The 17,000-nt window shown below is 51.6% G+C and overlaps 6 protein-coding genes and 1 non-coding gene across 7 annotated transcripts; 5 read left to right on the top strand and 2 right to left on the bottom strand.

Annotated features, from left to right (window-relative positions):
- Window positions 1-260: 260 nt before the first annotated feature.
- J4E93_007895 (uncharacterized protein) lies at window positions 261-2,882 on the top strand (the record flags this gene model as incomplete). Its single annotated transcript, XM_049345798.1, has 1 exon — window positions 261-2,882. One exon carries the CDS (start codon window positions 261-263, stop codon window positions 2,880-2,882), a length of 2,622 nt encoding a protein of 873 aa, XP_049197325.1.
- A 125-nt stretch (window positions 2,883-3,007) lies between these two features.
- On the bottom strand, window positions 3,008-4,786 carry J4E93_007894 (uncharacterized protein; the record flags this gene model as incomplete). The annotated part of the gene is made up of 6 exons (XM_049345797.1): window positions 3,008-3,211; window positions 3,262-3,492; window positions 3,544-3,864; window positions 3,913-4,276; window positions 4,324-4,665; window positions 4,719-4,786. The coding sequence occupies 6 exons, from the start codon at window positions 4,784-4,786 to the stop codon at window positions 3,008-3,010; spliced, it is 1,530 nt and encodes a 509-aa protein (XP_049197324.1).
- A 2,059-nt stretch (window positions 4,787-6,845) lies between these two features.
- J4E93_007893 lies at window positions 6,846-6,954 on the top strand. Its single transcript has one exon. It is a non-coding gene; the product is annotated as a tRNA-Pro (tRNA).
- A 944-nt stretch (window positions 6,955-7,898) lies between these two features.
- On the top strand, window positions 7,899-8,746 carry J4E93_007892 (uncharacterized protein; the record flags this gene model as incomplete). The annotated part of the gene is made up of 2 exons (XM_049345796.1): window positions 7,899-7,953; window positions 8,016-8,746. The coding sequence occupies 2 exons, from the start codon at window positions 7,899-7,901 to the stop codon at window positions 8,744-8,746; spliced, it is 786 nt and encodes a 261-aa protein (XP_049197323.1).
- A 686-nt stretch (window positions 8,747-9,432) lies between these two features.
- On the top strand, window positions 9,433-10,519 carry J4E93_007891 (uncharacterized protein; the record flags this gene model as incomplete). The annotated part of the gene is made up of 3 exons (XM_049345795.1): window positions 9,433-9,484; window positions 9,532-10,106; window positions 10,154-10,519. 3 exons carry the CDS (start codon window positions 9,433-9,435, stop codon window positions 10,517-10,519), a joined length of 993 nt encoding a protein of 330 aa, XP_049197322.1.
- A 548-nt stretch (window positions 10,520-11,067) lies between these two features.
- Window positions 11,068-12,407, top strand: J4E93_007890 (uncharacterized protein; the record flags this gene model as incomplete). Its single annotated transcript, XM_049345794.1, has 2 exons — window positions 11,068-11,569; window positions 11,620-12,407. 2 exons carry the CDS (start codon window positions 11,068-11,070, stop codon window positions 12,405-12,407), a joined length of 1,290 nt encoding a protein of 429 aa, XP_049197321.1.
- Window positions 12,408-13,138: 731 nt separating this feature from the next.
- Window positions 13,139-13,911, bottom strand: J4E93_007889 (uncharacterized protein; the record flags this gene model as incomplete). Its single annotated transcript, XM_049345793.1, has 5 exons — window positions 13,139-13,431; window positions 13,487-13,594; window positions 13,657-13,734; window positions 13,790-13,829; window positions 13,906-13,911. 5 exons carry the CDS (start codon window positions 13,909-13,911, stop codon window positions 13,139-13,141), a joined length of 525 nt encoding a protein of 174 aa, XP_049197320.1.
- Window positions 13,912-17,000: the final 3,089 nt, after the last annotated feature.

The raw sequence follows: 17,000 nt of genomic DNA, 5'->3' as shown, positions 1-17,000 counted from the left end.
CCTTCACGACGTTATCAAGACATTGGCACGTTGATACGACAGGAGGAACACTGTGATGTGCAAAACATTAGACGAGACAATGGAGCAGTCGATCAATGAGACAAGCATGTAGAACAGTCCTTCATGTAGCTCACGAAAAGTTTTGTTTGTACCAATGATATATATCGCGATATCATATGAATCGCGCAAACGTGCCAGTAAACACGGCTCAGGGAAACAGTACCAAGATTGAACGCGACTGACTGACAGAACCCCGCATCATGAACGAGACCAAACCAATGTCGTTCCCTGACCACGAAGCTGCATCACCGAAGCCTTCAGATGAAGAGCAGCAAGGTACAGTCAGACCCGTAACACGAACGAATGCTTCATCATTTGCTGCCCCAACCAGGGCGTCCGAAGCGAAGAAGAATGAGAAGATTGAACTTGCTCAGTATGGGAAGAGGTCGGCGTTGACGAAAGAAACTTCTTCGAGGCCGGGTAGTGCGATGCGGCAGCATTCGTCTCCTAGGTTTGGTAGTAGACCACAAAGTCGTCAGCGGTTGGGGACTGGTACGCTCACGCGAGATGAAGATGATGATGAGGTAGATGATGTTCATGATGATGTTGACATTGATGAGGAGGACGCAGATGACGACGAGGCACACGTCGATGATGACGACTCTAGTCAATTTGATAGCGATGTGGAAGAAGATAGAAGCGCAGAGGAAGAAGATAGAAGCGCAGAGGAAGAAGAAGAAGAAGCACCGTCAATCCTGGAAGGGAAGGAGCTGGAAGGAAAGCCGCTAGAGAAGGAGGATCTAGAGGGAAATAAGCTAGGAGAGGAAGAGTTAGAAAAGCAAGCACAAGAGAAAGTATCTGAGCCCGAAGAAGAGTTAACCATACAGGAACAGGAGCAATCGTATGACTTGGAAGATCTCTTAGCCCAGGAAGAGCCACAGCAGCATCACGATGAAGACCCCAGTCCTGATGTTCAGGTATCACAAGAGCGGGAATCACCTTTGACGCAAGACTGTACGGCTGCAGTGTCACAAGAAGATCTTGTCGAGAATGTGGAAAGCCAGGCCGCCGCACCTGAAGACCAGATTGAAAGCGTTTCGCCACATGTCAATAAGGAAAGCAACAAAGATAGTGTTGCGACAACTCCAAATGATACCAAACCCATCGTTCCGCCTGAGATAGCTGCAGAGATACAAGAGCTCGAAATCAAACGTCAAAAGGTGGAGCAAGAGCGCGATGAGGCGACGAGACAGCGTGAAACCGTATTACAAGAGTTGCAAACCGTCAAAGAAGAAGCGACGAACCTGAAGCAAGAGTACGAGAAGCTTTCTGTCCAACTTCGCGAGAGCGTAGCCAAGATCGCGGCGCGCAATGCACGCGAACCTGGATTACCTCCTCTTGAAAAAGTCGAAGCCGAGAACAAAAAGCTCCGAGCATCGGTCGAGCGAACGCGGCTGGAACTCGAGGCGAAGAAGTCAGAGGCAGAAGATGCGACTGCTGCCTGCAAGGGGTTTGATGACTCACTGAGGGAAGTGGACGAGAAGCTAAAGAACAACCAGGAGTCTATCCGCACGCTCTGTGAAGTTGTCAACCAAGTGGCAGAGAATTTGCCGATGATCTCGAAATGTGAGCCCAAAAAGCTCGACGCTGTATTCCTGAGTCTTTCACAAGATGATGAGACTGGTAAACTACGAGGTGAGTTTCTCAGACTGATCAAAAACTTTAATGGGAACTTTAAAGAGCTGCGGGAGCAGATCGTAGACTTGAAGCGTGAGGTAAAGGATAAAGAATACGAGATTGATAGCTTGAAAACGGCTGTGGAACTCGAGAGGACGGAATTGCTGACCCCGGGTCTACCAAGTCCACGTGGCATGCCGACGGGTACAAACGAATTCGAACAGTTCTACAAAAAGGAAAAGAAGAAGCGCCATGATGTAGAATTGGAGCTCGCCAAAGCGAAAAAACAGCTGTCACAACTCCAGCCTGAAAATGAGAAACTACAATCAGACCTCACCGAGGCGCAAGAAGAACTTGCAGAACTTCGCCCCAAGAACGACCAGTTGGAAATGGAGGCCAAGACCTGGAAGGAAGAACTAGAAGAAAACAAGGCCCAATTCGAACAACGCAGCCTCGCATTCGAAGCCAACATGTCCGAGCAACAACTAGAGCAATTCCGATACATCCGAGACTACTACCAAAAAGTCAAAGACCATGCCCACTGGGAAGTCCAGGGCCTCCAACAGAAGCTCTCAGTAGCAGACCAAGTAAGGGAGGCACTCAAACGAGACTACAAGCGCGAACAAGTCGTCAACACGCGCTTGGAAGACGCGGTGATTAGACTGAGGAAGAGCGTCAAAGCTCGGGATATTCATATTGGAAAGACGGAACAAGCATTCATGCTCCAAGCACCGTTTCCGATGCGCTCACCTAGTACCTCTGGTAGTCGCACGCCTGATAGCGATACTTCATCGTCCACTTCACCTTCCTCGATCTCGGATTGGACTCATCCCTTAGAACGCATCAAGCGACCCCCGCTCATACCGCGCTGCCACCTCCCCGCTGCAATCGAAGCGCGACAAACCAGACTGAATACTTACAAACAAGAACTGGAAGAAAAGCGAGAGGTAGAGATCTTCAAGGCCAACGTGAAGCCACGCGCATCAACAGCCAGGGGTGGAGATATTGCAACTGCTATTATGGATCAAGTGCGGAAGTCGGGCATGGGGCCTTTGTATCCGGTTGAGAAGACGGGGTGGTTGGATACGAGCTGGAAGGGCGCGTGGGAGAGGTGGGATGGGAATTACTGGGCGATGGAGTTTGCGAAGGGGAAGCAGGTAGACTTTTTGAAGAAGGTGGGGGTTTGGCGGGAGGATTGGAATTAGTAGCATGATGTAAATAGCAATGATCTGTAATATAATGTTGTATTAGTTCGTCCACGTATCTCGATCATCTCAACAAGAAGTATTGTTGGCGATATGTGTGCTGACAGCCTCATATTCCAACCCACTTAGACCGCCTCAGTTGTCTCAGTCTCGCCCTTCTCCTTCTTTGCGACGTTATTGATGGTGGCAAGCGCTTCTCCCTTGGCTTGCGCAGCAGCAACGTTTTCGAGGTCGCGCGCGAGATTGTCACTGCCCTTCTTGGTTTTCCAAGCGTGTGGGCCTTCTTTGCTAAACAGGAACTCAACCTCCTCAAGAGTCTTACCACAAGTCTGGTTGAAGAGTTAGTCGGAGCCATCTTAGGAATTTCGAATTTCCTTACCTCAGGGTAGGTGAAGAAGAACTGGACGGCGGCCATAAGGCAGAGAATTCCGAAAACGAGGAAAAGTCCCCATCTAATGTTGACGAACGCGGGCGGGATGAACAGTCCAATAGCGAAATTGAAAAGCCAGTTGCCAATAGCTGCGATACCCATTCCAGAAGCTCGGGTTTCTAGTGACCAGACCTCAGCTGCGTATACCCAGCAGATGGGTGCAAGGGTAAGAGCGTAGAACTAAAGACGCGGAATTAGTGTGGTTCATGTTCAGCTCGTAGAAGTACTTACGATAATCAAAAGATACGAGAACGCGATAACGGTGTACGCCGGCGATCCGGTGACACTCATGACAACATTCGCGTCGCCACCAACACCCCCAGGGACATATGTGTAGAACCCGCCGAGCATTCCAGCTACGACCAGATGGCATATGCCCATAGCAATGGCTCCCCAAACCAGAAGTGTTCGCCGGCCGATCTTGTCGACGAAGAAGAACATGATGGACGAGAAGACGATGAACAAAGCGTATTGCACACCGGAGGAGATAAGCTTGGTGTTGCCTTCGAGACCAGCCATGGCGAAGATGTATACGACGTAGTAAGTCATGACCTGGGAATTGTTAGTACGACGGTACTATGTTGACTACGTTCAACATACATTAGCACCCGAAAGCTGCTGCCAGGCCTGAACGGAGAAACCGGCAAGAGTTCGTTTCCACATGCCGTTGTAGACAAACTTTCGCCATCCTTGGGGAGCTAAACGTTCTGCAGTGAGAGCAGTTACGATCTCCTCGTATTCGGCGATGACATAGGGATCCTCGATGTTGCCATCGGCTTGGATGGAGGCCAGGATGTGGATTGCTTCTTCTGTACGGTCGACCTTTGCAAGCCATCGTGGAGACTCTGGGAGGAATGGGAGACCGATCATGAACATGACGCAGGGGACGAATTGAATTCCCCACGCCGTACGGAATGAAGCTGACTCGCCGGGAATGAAAGTACATCCGTAACCGATGAAGTACCTGCGATCTGTTGGCTTGGGCTTATTTCGTGTGTTCAACGTACTTACATGATAAGAATACCCCACTCAATAGCCAGCTGTTGGATAATAATGATAGCACCACGCTGCGAGTGCTTGGAAATTTCGGCGAGGTAGACAGGAACCTGAGACGAAGTGATACCGACAGTGACTCCGTTCAATACACGACCGGCGATAAGCATGCCGCGACCAGTTGTAGCAACCTGCAGCGCAGTTCCGACTAGCCACCAAAGACAGGCGAACATGAGGGCATCGCGACGACCAAACTTGTCGGAGATAGGACCAGCAATAGCACTGCCAACCACTGATCCCGCAGCAAGGGCCGCGCCAATAGCTCCCTGAACGACACCGGTTGGGTTATCGAAGTAGGTGCTGTTCGTTGTTAGGGATCAGTAAGTGAGATGTTTGACGTCACTGCAACTTACAGATATTGGTCACTCGGAATGATGGCACTCATCGAAGAAATATCAAACCCGAAGAGCATGCCACCCATCGTGGCAACAATTGCCAAGAAGTAGACATTGTAAATCTTAGGAAATCTTTCGAACATCTTGACCGGGACCTGTCCAGAGCCTTGGATTGATGCAGAGATGACAGTCGTTCGACCTGTCGATCCACAGACGTGGGGAGGGTCGAATATAAAGGTCGAGAAAGTCGGCACTACACGCCGCTGTGCTCAACGTGACAATCATATCGCTTGAAGCAGCCGTCTCCACTCGAGTCCTTGCTCCGCATGGAGACTCCATACTCGTTGGTCATAGCCCTGGACAGCCAGGTAAAATGGTTAAAATGGATTTACCGACCCAAGTATAGCGGCCGCATGCCGAGAAGCCTGCCGTCTTGACCATCGGAGAGAAACGAGATCGAGTCAGTGTCGGAGCTCGTGTGATTTGTGGAAAAACGATTCTGGGGTTAGGCTGGAGGTGGAGAAGGACGCGCTCAGGCCCGGAGAGTTGTGGAGATCGCCTCACCCGCGTTGTGCATGTGTGGATGTCGTCAGTGGCATCTTAACCGAACCGGCGGCTCTTTCTGCAGACTGCCGGAATCCGACTAAGGTGGTTGCTTCGATGCGCGATGTTACATGTGACTGGAGATGTTTCCTGAGCAGGTGGTGCTTCCGATTGTTGTTGTGGGTGATTGGGCAGGAATGCGCTTGAGGGTGGTCAGAACGTACGACGAAGCGCGATCGTTGCTCTGCTTGGCAACGCTGGCTCTCCGACTTTTACCTTGCCATCGCGATGCTATCAACGGCGACGTATCGCAGTCGCATCGAATTGGGATGGTTGAGATGATTTGCGACAAAGGAGATGTTCTGTGGGAAGCGATACTGGTGACGCCACTGGTTTGTCGCATGCCTAAGCGCATCTGATATCGGCGCAGGTCCAAGATGCGTTCTCACGATCGGAGTCATGACGAACATCGGACTTGCTCATCGATGATCGGGCTTTCTTGCACATGTGCTTCAGATGTTCGTGTTTGGGCTAACCTATTGCGTCGCCCTGCGCGTCGACCAGGATCCTCACAACATGGGAATGTTGAAGCGGGACGACTCAGAAAGTCAGGCCATTCGCTATGTTACCCATACAAATCTTGCTTCGATCACAGCGCCGTGATTGCAGGTTTGACTTGGAAATTCATACACTTAGCCAATCCGCATTATACGCGTAAATAAAGAAAGGCTTTGAATGCGATTTGACAACAAATTTTGACACTACGAGCATCGTTGCCGTGATTTTTTTTTGCAGCAATCGCGAGTCGGGGAGAAGATCTGAGAAAATGGTCGCCATAACGTTTGGCCTTCTTGCTGCATACAACACCTACTATTACTGCGTCTATTCCAGCCCGTTCTGACCTCAATATTTCAGTATGCAGGCTGATGTAAAATATACTTCCCGAAAGTGTGGCGCACACATGAGAAGACGTGCGAGCCGTGCGAAGGCGTAATGCTGGAGATGGACTGCGTCATCCATTTTTGGATTTCGACTATGTACTGCGCAGACGCGCTGTCGCTCATAAGAGACTGTTGCAATCAAACTCCAGATCTTGTCTCTGTTTCGAGTAGATACTGGCTGTGCCCAAGTGCTCCGTACGAACAAAGAATTGCGAATTTTACGAACAGCGTATCGGAAGGACATGTTCGCGCTGAGTCTGGCTCCCTACACTCCAACTTCACCAGATCCTTCACTAATACCTATTATACCAACAATGCTTCACGCCCGTATCGCTACGTGGTTGCGCAGGAGTCTCGAATACCACTGCTAAGTTTTGGTGTTCGAGCAGCTATCTGCCGCCCCTGGTCCGCCCAAGCCAGCGGCTAAGTTCGGCCACGTCAACCATCAGTGCCATCAATTCCAAACTTCCACCGGTCAGAACCCCACAAAATTTGGTGGGAAGCACAAGGCCCATACTACAAACGACCTGGCATTGCGTTTGGGGTTCCAGAACATGCCGATTGTTCGAAAAATCCGTTTTTGGTGTTGTCCTACATATACGCTTTTTTTTGCTCTCTTTCCATCAACAAGAACAACAGCTTCACAGCAGTTGCCTTAACCGGTCTTATGGTCTAGTGGTATGATTCTCGCTTAGGGGAAGCGTCTTACGACGCTCGCAAACCCAAGCATAGCTTGCGAGAGGCCCCGCGTTCGAGTCGCGGTAAGACCCATGTTTTTGCACTTCCTGCGGCCCCAGCGCGCCCAGCAAACTCAGCACGCATTCCTAAGGCTCAGAGGAACATCTCTGGAGCTTTAGGAAGAGCCTGCTATGCATGTGGGCAAGATGTGCTTTTTTTTTGGCTTACGCAGACTTGTTGCACAATATCTTCAAGAAGTAACTCTGCAAGGCCTAACGCGGGCTTAAAGTACTTGAAGAGATCTCTTTTGATTCTATCAACGCGTTACTAGCTGTGTACGCGTGTGCGGAGAAGACTGGTTATTCTGTTCCTCTATTTACCCGCAGGATTTGCAGAAATCTAAGACTACCTAAGTAAATCTGTAAGACATATGATGGACTCTTAGCATTCTTAACAGTACTTCTCTGTTCTTATTTCAAATTTGCGCGTATGTTGCACCCGTAGGTGCAATATTACTTTGTTTTCTGTACAATTGATTGTCTACGCCTAGGCGGTACTGTGGAACCCTGTGAACGAATTTCGTACACGAGTAGCAGCCTGGAATCTCAATTTCCGTTCTCAAAGAACCACTATTACTTGAGTCTTCGTCACTTTGCTTTTCCACGCGTCTTCGTATAGTCTCTTCGTAGCGTGCAAAGTGGAACCGCGATCAGGGGTCAAAGCGCGAACCCTCCTGCTGCAAATAGAAACTACAAAACCTTGGAAACAACAACGTCACCTCACCTCAACACGTCGAATCAATCTTCCGACGCGTAGCCTTCGCAATTAAAAATGCAGTGGCGATGGGAATACCCCAGCCCGAATGAGTACATTGTCGGGGCGTGGGAGCCGAAGACGTCGAATCACAAGTGAGTTTGCATAAGGTACCTCCGTATCAAATTGGGCTTGGCTGACTTGAGGTAGCTTCTGTGAAGAAGTACGCAATAAAGAAGAAGTTGAAAGGCTTTAATTGAGATTGATGTTCTTGTAGGACTACATGATAACACCCTACATCGGCGAATTCATAAACACCCTCACAAACATCACCTACGGTCCGCCCATCCCCATCCCCATCCCCCATCCATCCCCAGCCCCAAACTCACTCTCCCACCAGTAATCTACGGCCTCCACGGCCTCCGCCGCGTCGCCCCCAAACCAACCGGTGGCCTCATCTCCACCCTCGCCTTCCCCTACTGGGGCCTGATTTCTGTCGGCCTCCTCTCTGCGTGGTTCCACGCAACGCTAAAATACCATTCGCAAATGGGCGACGACCTATCCATGTTCCTGGCCGTCGGCGCCATCTTGCACCAGCTGCTGTGTTTCAAAGCTACGGTGAATGAGAGGAGGAAGTACACGGCGTATATCCTAGGAAGTCTGATTCCAGTATCCGTGTACCACGTCTGGGCCGATGAGATAATCCTGCATGAGATTGCGTTTGCGGTTATGATCTTCCTGGTGAGTAAGTACACGCGCGCGCTTATTAAAGTGCAAATCACGTCCGAAGAAGCGCGTAAAAAACTTGGGAGGATGGCTACGTTTGGTATCTCCACTGGCCTCTTCGGATACTTCTTGTGGAACATTGATTTCCACGCGTGTTACTACGTCACAGTCTTCAAGAGATGGATTGGACTGCCCTGGGGTTTCTTGTTCGAATTGCATGGGTGGTGGCATATTTTTACGGCGATTGGCGCGTATGTGGGTATGGCGCTTGTGGAGTATCTTGTTACGATTGAGGAGGGGAAGACGGGGACGGTGGAGGAGGGGTTTGTGTGGCCGGTTAGGGAGGTGTTGAGGGATTTGGATGGGGTTGAGAGGACGGGGGTGGAGGGGAAGAAGATGAAGTGAGAATACTGGGAGTCGTATGTATGTTGGAGGGATGGGGTCGTGGGTTGGTTGGCTTTGTATTGTATTTGTGTTATTGTATAGCGTTCTAGAGGAGGATGTGTGATGCGAGGAAGCTGGCTTTTTTTGTGGGGATACCTGAAAGCATTCAAGATTCGTTCCAAAAGTTCATGCAATATCATGTCTGTAACTGCCTTACTAGAAGCTACCATGAATCTCATAGGCGTTCTTCGCGCTGCTATTCATGTACCCACCACAAGTACCTCGCAGCCATCCACCTTCCGTCCCGATGCCATCTCACTACCCCAGCTTACCAACCCACCCTCCTTTGCATCCTCAAATTCTCCCAAGTCGCACATATCGCGCAAACAGTCCGCTGGAGCTATCATGGTAAAGTCCATCTTCTTCCGCCACACCCGGGCCTGATTGGCCGGCCGGAGTTAAGATCTCAATGGACCCGGCAGATGCAGGTAGAATGTGGAGCCCGCGTCATCAACATCCAGTTACATAAAAATGACTTCGGGCCCGAGAGGACTGCCGACGCGATATAAAGACTCGGTGGAAGAACGATAGACAGGACAATACACGATACCAACAGCGACACAATCCATTGAGGTACTAGAGTGATAAATTTGCCGGATTTCTATCTACCCCACTACCAGTCTCGAAACATCAAAGAAGCACCGAGAATGCCTGAACTTGTCGGAAAGACTGTAGGCCCAGTTGGCTACGGCCTCATGGGTATGCATCGTTACCTACCTCGCAATCGCTTCGCTAATACATCACAGGCCTGACATGGCGCAAGAACCCACCACCAGCCGAACAGAGCTACGAGGCCATGCGCACAGCACTTTCACTCGGCGCGAACAACTGGAACGGCGGCGAGCTCTATGGATCACCGGAGCGCAACTCTCTACATCTACTCAACGAGTACTTCACCAAGTACCCCGGCGACGCAGAGAAGGTTGTTTTGTCTATCAAAGGTGGTCTCAAGAAGGGTGAGATGGCGCCCGATGGCAGTCGCGAGAATGTCAGGCGCAGCATCGACGAGTGCTTGAAGGTGCTGGATGGCAAGAAGAGCCTCGATCTGTTCGAATGCGCCAGAGTCGACCCCAAGACACCCATCGCAGACACTGTTGGCTACATCGCAGAGTATGTCAAAGAAGGCAAGCTCGGAGGCATCAGCCTGTCAGAGGTCGGCGCGCAGTCTATCCGCAAGGCGCATGCTGTGCACCCCATCTCCGCCGTCGAGGTTGAGTTCTCGCTCTGGGTGACCGACATACTGGAGAACGGTGTCGCGGCGACGTGCGCAGAGCTTGGTATCCCTATCATCGCGTACTCTCCTCTCGGACGTGGATTCTTGGTAAGCGCATCTCTTCTCGCCCAACGACTTACGCTAATGTATTACAGACTGGCAAGTACAAGAAGTACAGCGACATCGAGCCCGACTCTATGCTCCAGCACATGCCCAGATTCCAGCCCGACGTATTCGATGAGAATATCAAGTTGCTCCACGCAGTCGAGGACATGGCGAAGGCCAAGGGAGCCACACCAGCTCAGATTGCCATCGGCTGGGTTCTTGCGCAGAGCGGTGCCAAGGGTATGCCTACTATCATCCCAATCCCTGGTGCAACGACATCGGAGAGGATCGAGGAGAATATGAAGCCGGCGAAGCTCAACGACGAGGACATGAAGGCGCTGGACGAGATGCTGAAGAAGTTCCCTCCGATTGGAGGAAGGTACCACGAGTCGCAGTCAGCATTGCTGTTCGCATAGATAGCGAAAATCTAGTCTGAAGCTTGTTAGCACTGTAGCTGTAATATAGCAAGCTTAAGATTGTGTAAAGAATAGCAAATCAGAAAGAATTGTAGTGTAGAGCTAATCCGCATTTGAGCCACCGTGAAGCGACTCTTTGGAATTGCAGAACTCTGGAATAGATCATCATAGAGATGAGATGAAGGAGACGGTAGAAGAACTTACCTATAGCCGTTTGTGTGGTGTTGGAGGGAGGTAGAGCAAAGTCATATCGCACCCAGCCTCGTTACCGTGGTAAAGAATGGAGACGTCCAAATGGACGTTCGCCCGACGAATGAGCGCCGTCGCATAGCCAACTGACCAAGGTACAGCCTGGTGTGATTACAATTGAGTGATAACAAGACGAGGAGGAGGAAAGAGGAAGGAAGTAACCTTGGAAGCAGCCCAAAAATATCGAGCTAAACGGGTGGTCCCTGCACCTCGGGCTAGACGTCGAACGCGCCGTACAGCCATCGTCACGCTCTCCAAACGCGCCCACCGCTACATTCACATACACATCAATCGCCGCCATGGAGTCACCTTCAGAACTCTCCGAGTACGGCAGCGACGATTTTCCCGAGGACATCAAAGGAGGCCGCCATGCCAGCTACGAAGCCACTCCTGACCACGACCAGCGCCCCAACAAGCGACCACGCCTGAATATCCGCGCGCCATCTTCACCGCCCCATATCAATACCATGGCGCCCGAAGAAGAGGGCGAGCTGTCTGAAGACACAGATGGCTCTGTACCCGCGTCGCCTCATCACCACCCGGGCATGTCGCAAGACGACGACTACGGCCAGGAACAGGTTACTGTCTGCAAATGGGACGGCTGCACGGCGGGTGACCTGCAGAACATGGATAACCTCGTCGAACATCTTCATGAAGATCATATCGGTACACGGCAGAAGAAGTATAGTTGCGAGTGGAGCGACTGCACAAGAAAAGGCATACCCCATGCTAGTGGCTATGCGCTTAGGGCTCACATGCGCTCACATACAAGGGAGAAGCCATTCTATTGTACCCTTCCAGGTAAGTCGCCAGACCCATCTCTATAGCATCCGTCATACTAAGTCCCCTAGAATGCGACCGTTCCTTCACCCGCTCCGACGCGTTAGCCAAGCATATGAGAACCGTCCACGAGACCGAAGCACTGCGCCCCTCGGACCCCGTCCCCAAGCACCACTCCTCCAACCCCACAAACAACAAGCAGCGCCTCAAGCTCGTCCTCAACAACGAAGCCAAGAAGCTGCCCCACGACAAAGGCTCAACACCGGGCTCTCCTTCCTCACACTCGCACCCCCCGAACAGCGCGACCCTTCCGTCCAACGCACCCGCACCCGCGCCCGACGCCGACTACGCCCACAACAACGTCATCTACCTGCAAGACCTCGCCAACCCCTCCGCCCCAGCCCTCGTCCAATTCCCACCGGACATCGAATTCACACCCGAAGAGCTCCAGCGACCCGCCCCCGAACTCTTCCAACTCCTGCGCCGCCAACTCCTCTGGGCAACGCAAGAAGGCGAGCAACTACGCGCCGAAGCCGAGGAGCTCGAACACACCCGCCAGGAAGAATGGCAAGCCAAAGAACTTCTCTTTGAGAACTACATGGAAGCACAAGCCGCAACCGAGCGACGGCGCCGCGTCGATCAAGGCATGCCCGACGACATGGAAGGCTGGCAATCCGTTGAAAACGACATCCAGCCCGCGAAGGCCCTGCCCATCCTACCCAGAGAAGGGAAATTGCCATGGTGGCGCGACGACACACAGCAACAACCGCGGATTAAGGAGGAAGCGGTTCAGCCTAGACCGCCTCCCGCGCATATCCAACCTATCGAAGAGCCGCAGCCTCAGGTTTCCGTTCCGTAGGAGGAAGCGGTTCAGCCTAGACCGCCTCCCGCGCATATCCAACCTATCGAAGAGCCCCAGCCTCAGGTACCCGTTCCGTAGCTTGGACTGGAATATCTGGATCCCGCGGAGAGGGATATGGCTCTGCAGTTGCAGCAGCGTATACATCATCGTAGGTTGGAGGCGCTGCGCCTGGGTCAAGTTCCTATGTCGCAGGCTTCGCTGGAATATCTAGGTCTGGTGGATCGTGCTGCGTGGTTGGATGCGGAGGCCGTTCATTGGCGTGACCGCTGTCTTGCGGTGGAGGAGCGGTTGAATTACAAGGGCCCGGCCAGGAGGCGTTATGCTCATGGGTGAGTGGCAGTGTTGATATGATAGTGCGCGGCTGCGACGAGGCGGCGGACAAGTGCGAAGCTCTGGTGTTGAGGGAGATGTCGGCGCTATGCCCTCTTGTTTTCGATAGTACTTGTGTATTATTATGGGATAGAAACCTGGGTGTTCACGGGTCTTTGGGTATATTCAAGGTTTAAAGATACCAATTCATTCAATGCTTCCATAGTATACAGCTTGATTCACTTCATCCGTGTCTGACAATTTCCCAATGCCAGTTTTCCATGCCTTGCTCCTGCATAACTCCCATCGTATGCCTATTCGCCGTTGCAGACATGCCTTCCATTCCCCGTCCGCCCACCCGTAGCATGCCTTATGACTCCTCGAGGCCATCAAAGGCTCCATAGATAGATAGTAAGCATCTACCTACCCTTCTTCTTCTCCGCCTCAGCGTTCTTGAACGGGAAACCAGACGTCCTCTTATCCGCGCCAGTCTTCCTGCTAATCCTGCCGTTGCTGCTCGCAAACAGGATGCACCACAGGGCCACGATGGCCAGGAAACCGGAACCTAGTGTGCCCAAACTGAAGGCCATGACGCCGGTGCGTGTCCACATGGCGTAGCCGTAGAAGGCGAGGGCGGAGTGGAACATGGCGGTTACGGTGAGTGTGGGAAGGGCGTAGGGCGCTTTCGGGTCTTCTTCGTTGGTGGTTGCGCCTGTGGGGTGTTAGTTCCATGTGCAGATGGAAGGGAAATGAAGAGGGGAAAGTACCTTCAGAGAGTCGACTAGACAATGGAACAGACCCCGTGAGCAGGACAGTCAGAATACCCAGGGCGATGAGCGAGAGACCAAGGGTACGGGAGAAGTAGACTTCGAGAGCTGGTCATCCTCGTTAGCACCTCGTTGTATAACATATTTCCCGGTCTTTCGTGTATACGTACTGGAAGCTTCGCGGACTTCGGGGGACAACAATGCTACTATCATGGTTGGGGACGCGATCAGAGGCGCGGCTTGGGTCGCTGTGTTTGTATTAGCAAGCTGCACGGTGTCCTCGTGGAAGGATATAGAGCTTACCCAGCCATGCGGCAGTGCCGTAGGAGTAGAAGTAGTAGACCTAGTCCTCATCATCAGTCTTCGTCCATTACGCAAACACCCATCAACCCTTCTCGCAGCAGCAGCTTTCCACTTACATCCATGATGAAGGAAGTCTTGTAATGTCAATTGAGGTGTTTGTCCGGTTCTCGATATTTTCTCGATGTGTTATAGAGAGGAGTTGCAAGCAAAAATGTTGTTTCGTGAAAGGACTGAGAGGAAGGGTTGAGACGTGGGTCGCGGTGATGCAATAGCGATGTTCCTGGCGGGATTTGCGCAAGCATCCGCGCAGTCGCTACGTCATTGCCGGGCTAACATGGATACCGCGGCACATGGCTGTGCGCTGGTTTGGGAAATCGGGTTTACTTGTTTCCCATGCGTGTTACTGCTTTCGTGGCATCGGGGAAAGTGGTCATGTTCTATTGGTGATGTTTGGGTAGGGCGGGTGAGATTGTGTACGAGTGCGATGGCGTTCGAGGCTGAGCACCTGGATGTATGGAAGATCTGGCATGCAGCTGTCACTCCGCATCTCCATGTTCTTTAGCGAAATCTACCTAGCTGTCTAGCTATGTTGCTGCGACGGTGGACGCGTAGCTACCTTCGCTTCCTAATGGCTCGCAACACCACGAGGCTCGCGCATCCTGCTTCGGCACCCCACGGAACACAGCCCTGGAGTCATCAAGCAGCTGCCGCATCCTGAGTAACAAGCACACGCCGACAATTCGTGTGCGAGGCGACCATCATATACGCCTTCAGAGCTCGACTCCATCTCCGGTAGTAAACCTCGTATCGCTCAATCTAACAACTACCGCACATACAGCTCCCAAAGTCAGCGCCTCCCGCACACTTCCCAAACAGGAAACCCCCAGCAAAACCATCGATTCCAGTCAACGGCTGCCAGACTCCGGCCCGTGGTACCCTCTCCCCACCCATCCCCCATCCCGCCTAGCCACCGCCCATCCAACGGTCAAAATCTACCGCAAGAGGAAAGGAAACAAGAAAACCATCGATGATAGTAGATCCCGCTATCGGGAAAAGATCCACGAACCAGAAGAAGACAGTCTTGGATCGAACAGCCGGGTCTGGAAGCAAGAAGAGTTTGGTTAAAGGGTTGGAGGAGTTTGGTAGCGAGGCAGTCATAGATGCCGAGATGGGAAAGAATGGAGGAAGCTTGGAAAGGTGTGGATGACGGCGGGCGACTGGACACGTCGCCGAAAAAGCAAAAGGGGCTGGCGAGGAGTCTGGGTCGAAGATGTCACGCGACGTGAACGAATGCTGAATGAAGAGTAAGAAGCATTTGGATTGACAACAGCGTATACAAGTCATGTCAGGCTTTCCCACGAGTACAGAGGACTAGCAATATCCAAGTCGCGCATCCACGTCCAGGGCCTTCCAGCATACAGAACAGGCAAATGATGGACACTGCGCACCCTGCATTCTGTTCTACTCCCAGAGACCTCCACCTCCCTCCCATCCCGCGCAAACACTCCAAACCTTGGACCCATCTCCTAATCCCAAGTACCTCACTCCCCACGCGCCCTACCAAACAACCAAACAATCAAACTACCGTAACAGGAAATATTCCACACCCCATAGATTCCAGAAGGCTTGAGGAGAATTACTCGCCTCCGCACTAAGACAAGGCTGAAGACCCTTCCAGACGTTGCAAGTACCATCAAACTTACTCCGACACAAAACAGCCCCGATTAGGCAATACAGCATTACAACCATAGAATGTAGTTCAGGCGTCCCACCTACGAGAGTTTGGAGCTTGCAAACATTTAAATTTGTTTTGGGTTTTGAGTTTGGTTTTTCGGGGTCAGATCATGGACCGCCCGGTCTTGCCAGCGCAGTGCTGCGGTACCAAAGCGCGTACCAAAGTATGTTTTCGAATACGTTCCCGAAAGGGTAGTTTGGAGGTGAAGTGTTGATTCCAGATGGGGAATGTGGCTTGATGTGTGAAGAAGTAAGAAGAGGGCTCTGCTCATTTGATAGGTTTGTCGTTTCTTTTCGTCGGCAGATGGTTGATGTGTTGGGCGTTTGTGTGCCTGAATAGGAAGGAGGAGGGAAAGTATGGATTTCAGTCATGAATCGCATGTGGTATCTCCGGAATGGTGGATGGGCGTGCGCTGTATTGAGGATGTGCTCGGACTGGTTTGAGATGTAAGTATGGAAGTTTGGGGCGCGGTGTGGATGTGGTCCGGTTGTGGAGTTGGTACGTGAAACATAAGCGCGGAGACGCGAAGGTAACGAGAAAACAGAGGCTCTACATTTGTCTAGTACGTGCTTGCTGTTATCGTGGAGTACGAACAATAATGCGACGAGCCTGATCCGAATTGCTGCAGCGAGCGACAGCCTAGACAACTTAATTCTCAAGTGTTCATACATCGGCTTGTGATCTCTTTTGCGCTCTTTTGCGCTTAAGACCTCTTTTTGATTTCGTTGAACTGCCATGAAGACTACTCTGTGTTTCATCACTAGTGGGATTGAATCCCATGCCATAGCCCAGCCCCAGAACATCCAAACTACCCATGCCAACATGTTGCCGATCTCGCAGGTTGATAAAGATCTCCTCCTGGAGACGGCAACCCTTCAACCCCACCAATGCGTCCTTTGCAGTTGTCCTCGCTGTTAAGCAATAGATTAGCATACAATCTGGAAGGAATGGGCTTTGTGTCTTGTGATGATAGAGTAGTAGAGTAAGTGACAACGTACCGAAAGAACCGACATCTATATCCATCATATATCTTGACTCTTGTGACAGGTCCACCAAAGTTTGGCGAACATCCGCCGTTGGCATAAAGATAATGAACGCTAAAGGTGTTGGGAAAGATGCCTGCTATGGCATCCGCCTGCTGCGCGGCTGTGCCTTGGTTGGTGGGCAGACCGTTGGCGATCATTGGCAGGGCGATGAGGGAGAGGAGTGGGAGGGTGGGTAGACGCATGGTCGAACTGTGTGTAGGATGAGGATCTCGAGGAGGAGGAGAAGATGCGTAAGGGCAAACTTGAACTATTGGGTGCGGACGAGGTTTTGTGTGGTAGGAATGGTAGATATAGGTAAAGAGGAAGAGCAGATGATTTTATATAGAGAAAAGGAAGGGAGTAATGACGCAAAGAAGAGTGAACAAAGAGTTTACCCTCATGCATGAATACGGCACAGTCTACTCCATTTTATATGAATCATCGAGCCAGC

This window comes from Alternaria ventricosa, assembly GCF_023758065.1.
Source record: "Alternaria ventricosa strain BMP 2768 chromosome Unknown scaffold_14, whole genome shotgun sequence".
NCBI classification, from domain to species: domain Eukaryota; kingdom Fungi; phylum Ascomycota; class Dothideomycetes; order Pleosporales; family Pleosporaceae; genus Alternaria; species Alternaria ventricosa.
This window is presented reverse-complemented; position numbering and strand designations above follow the sequence as displayed.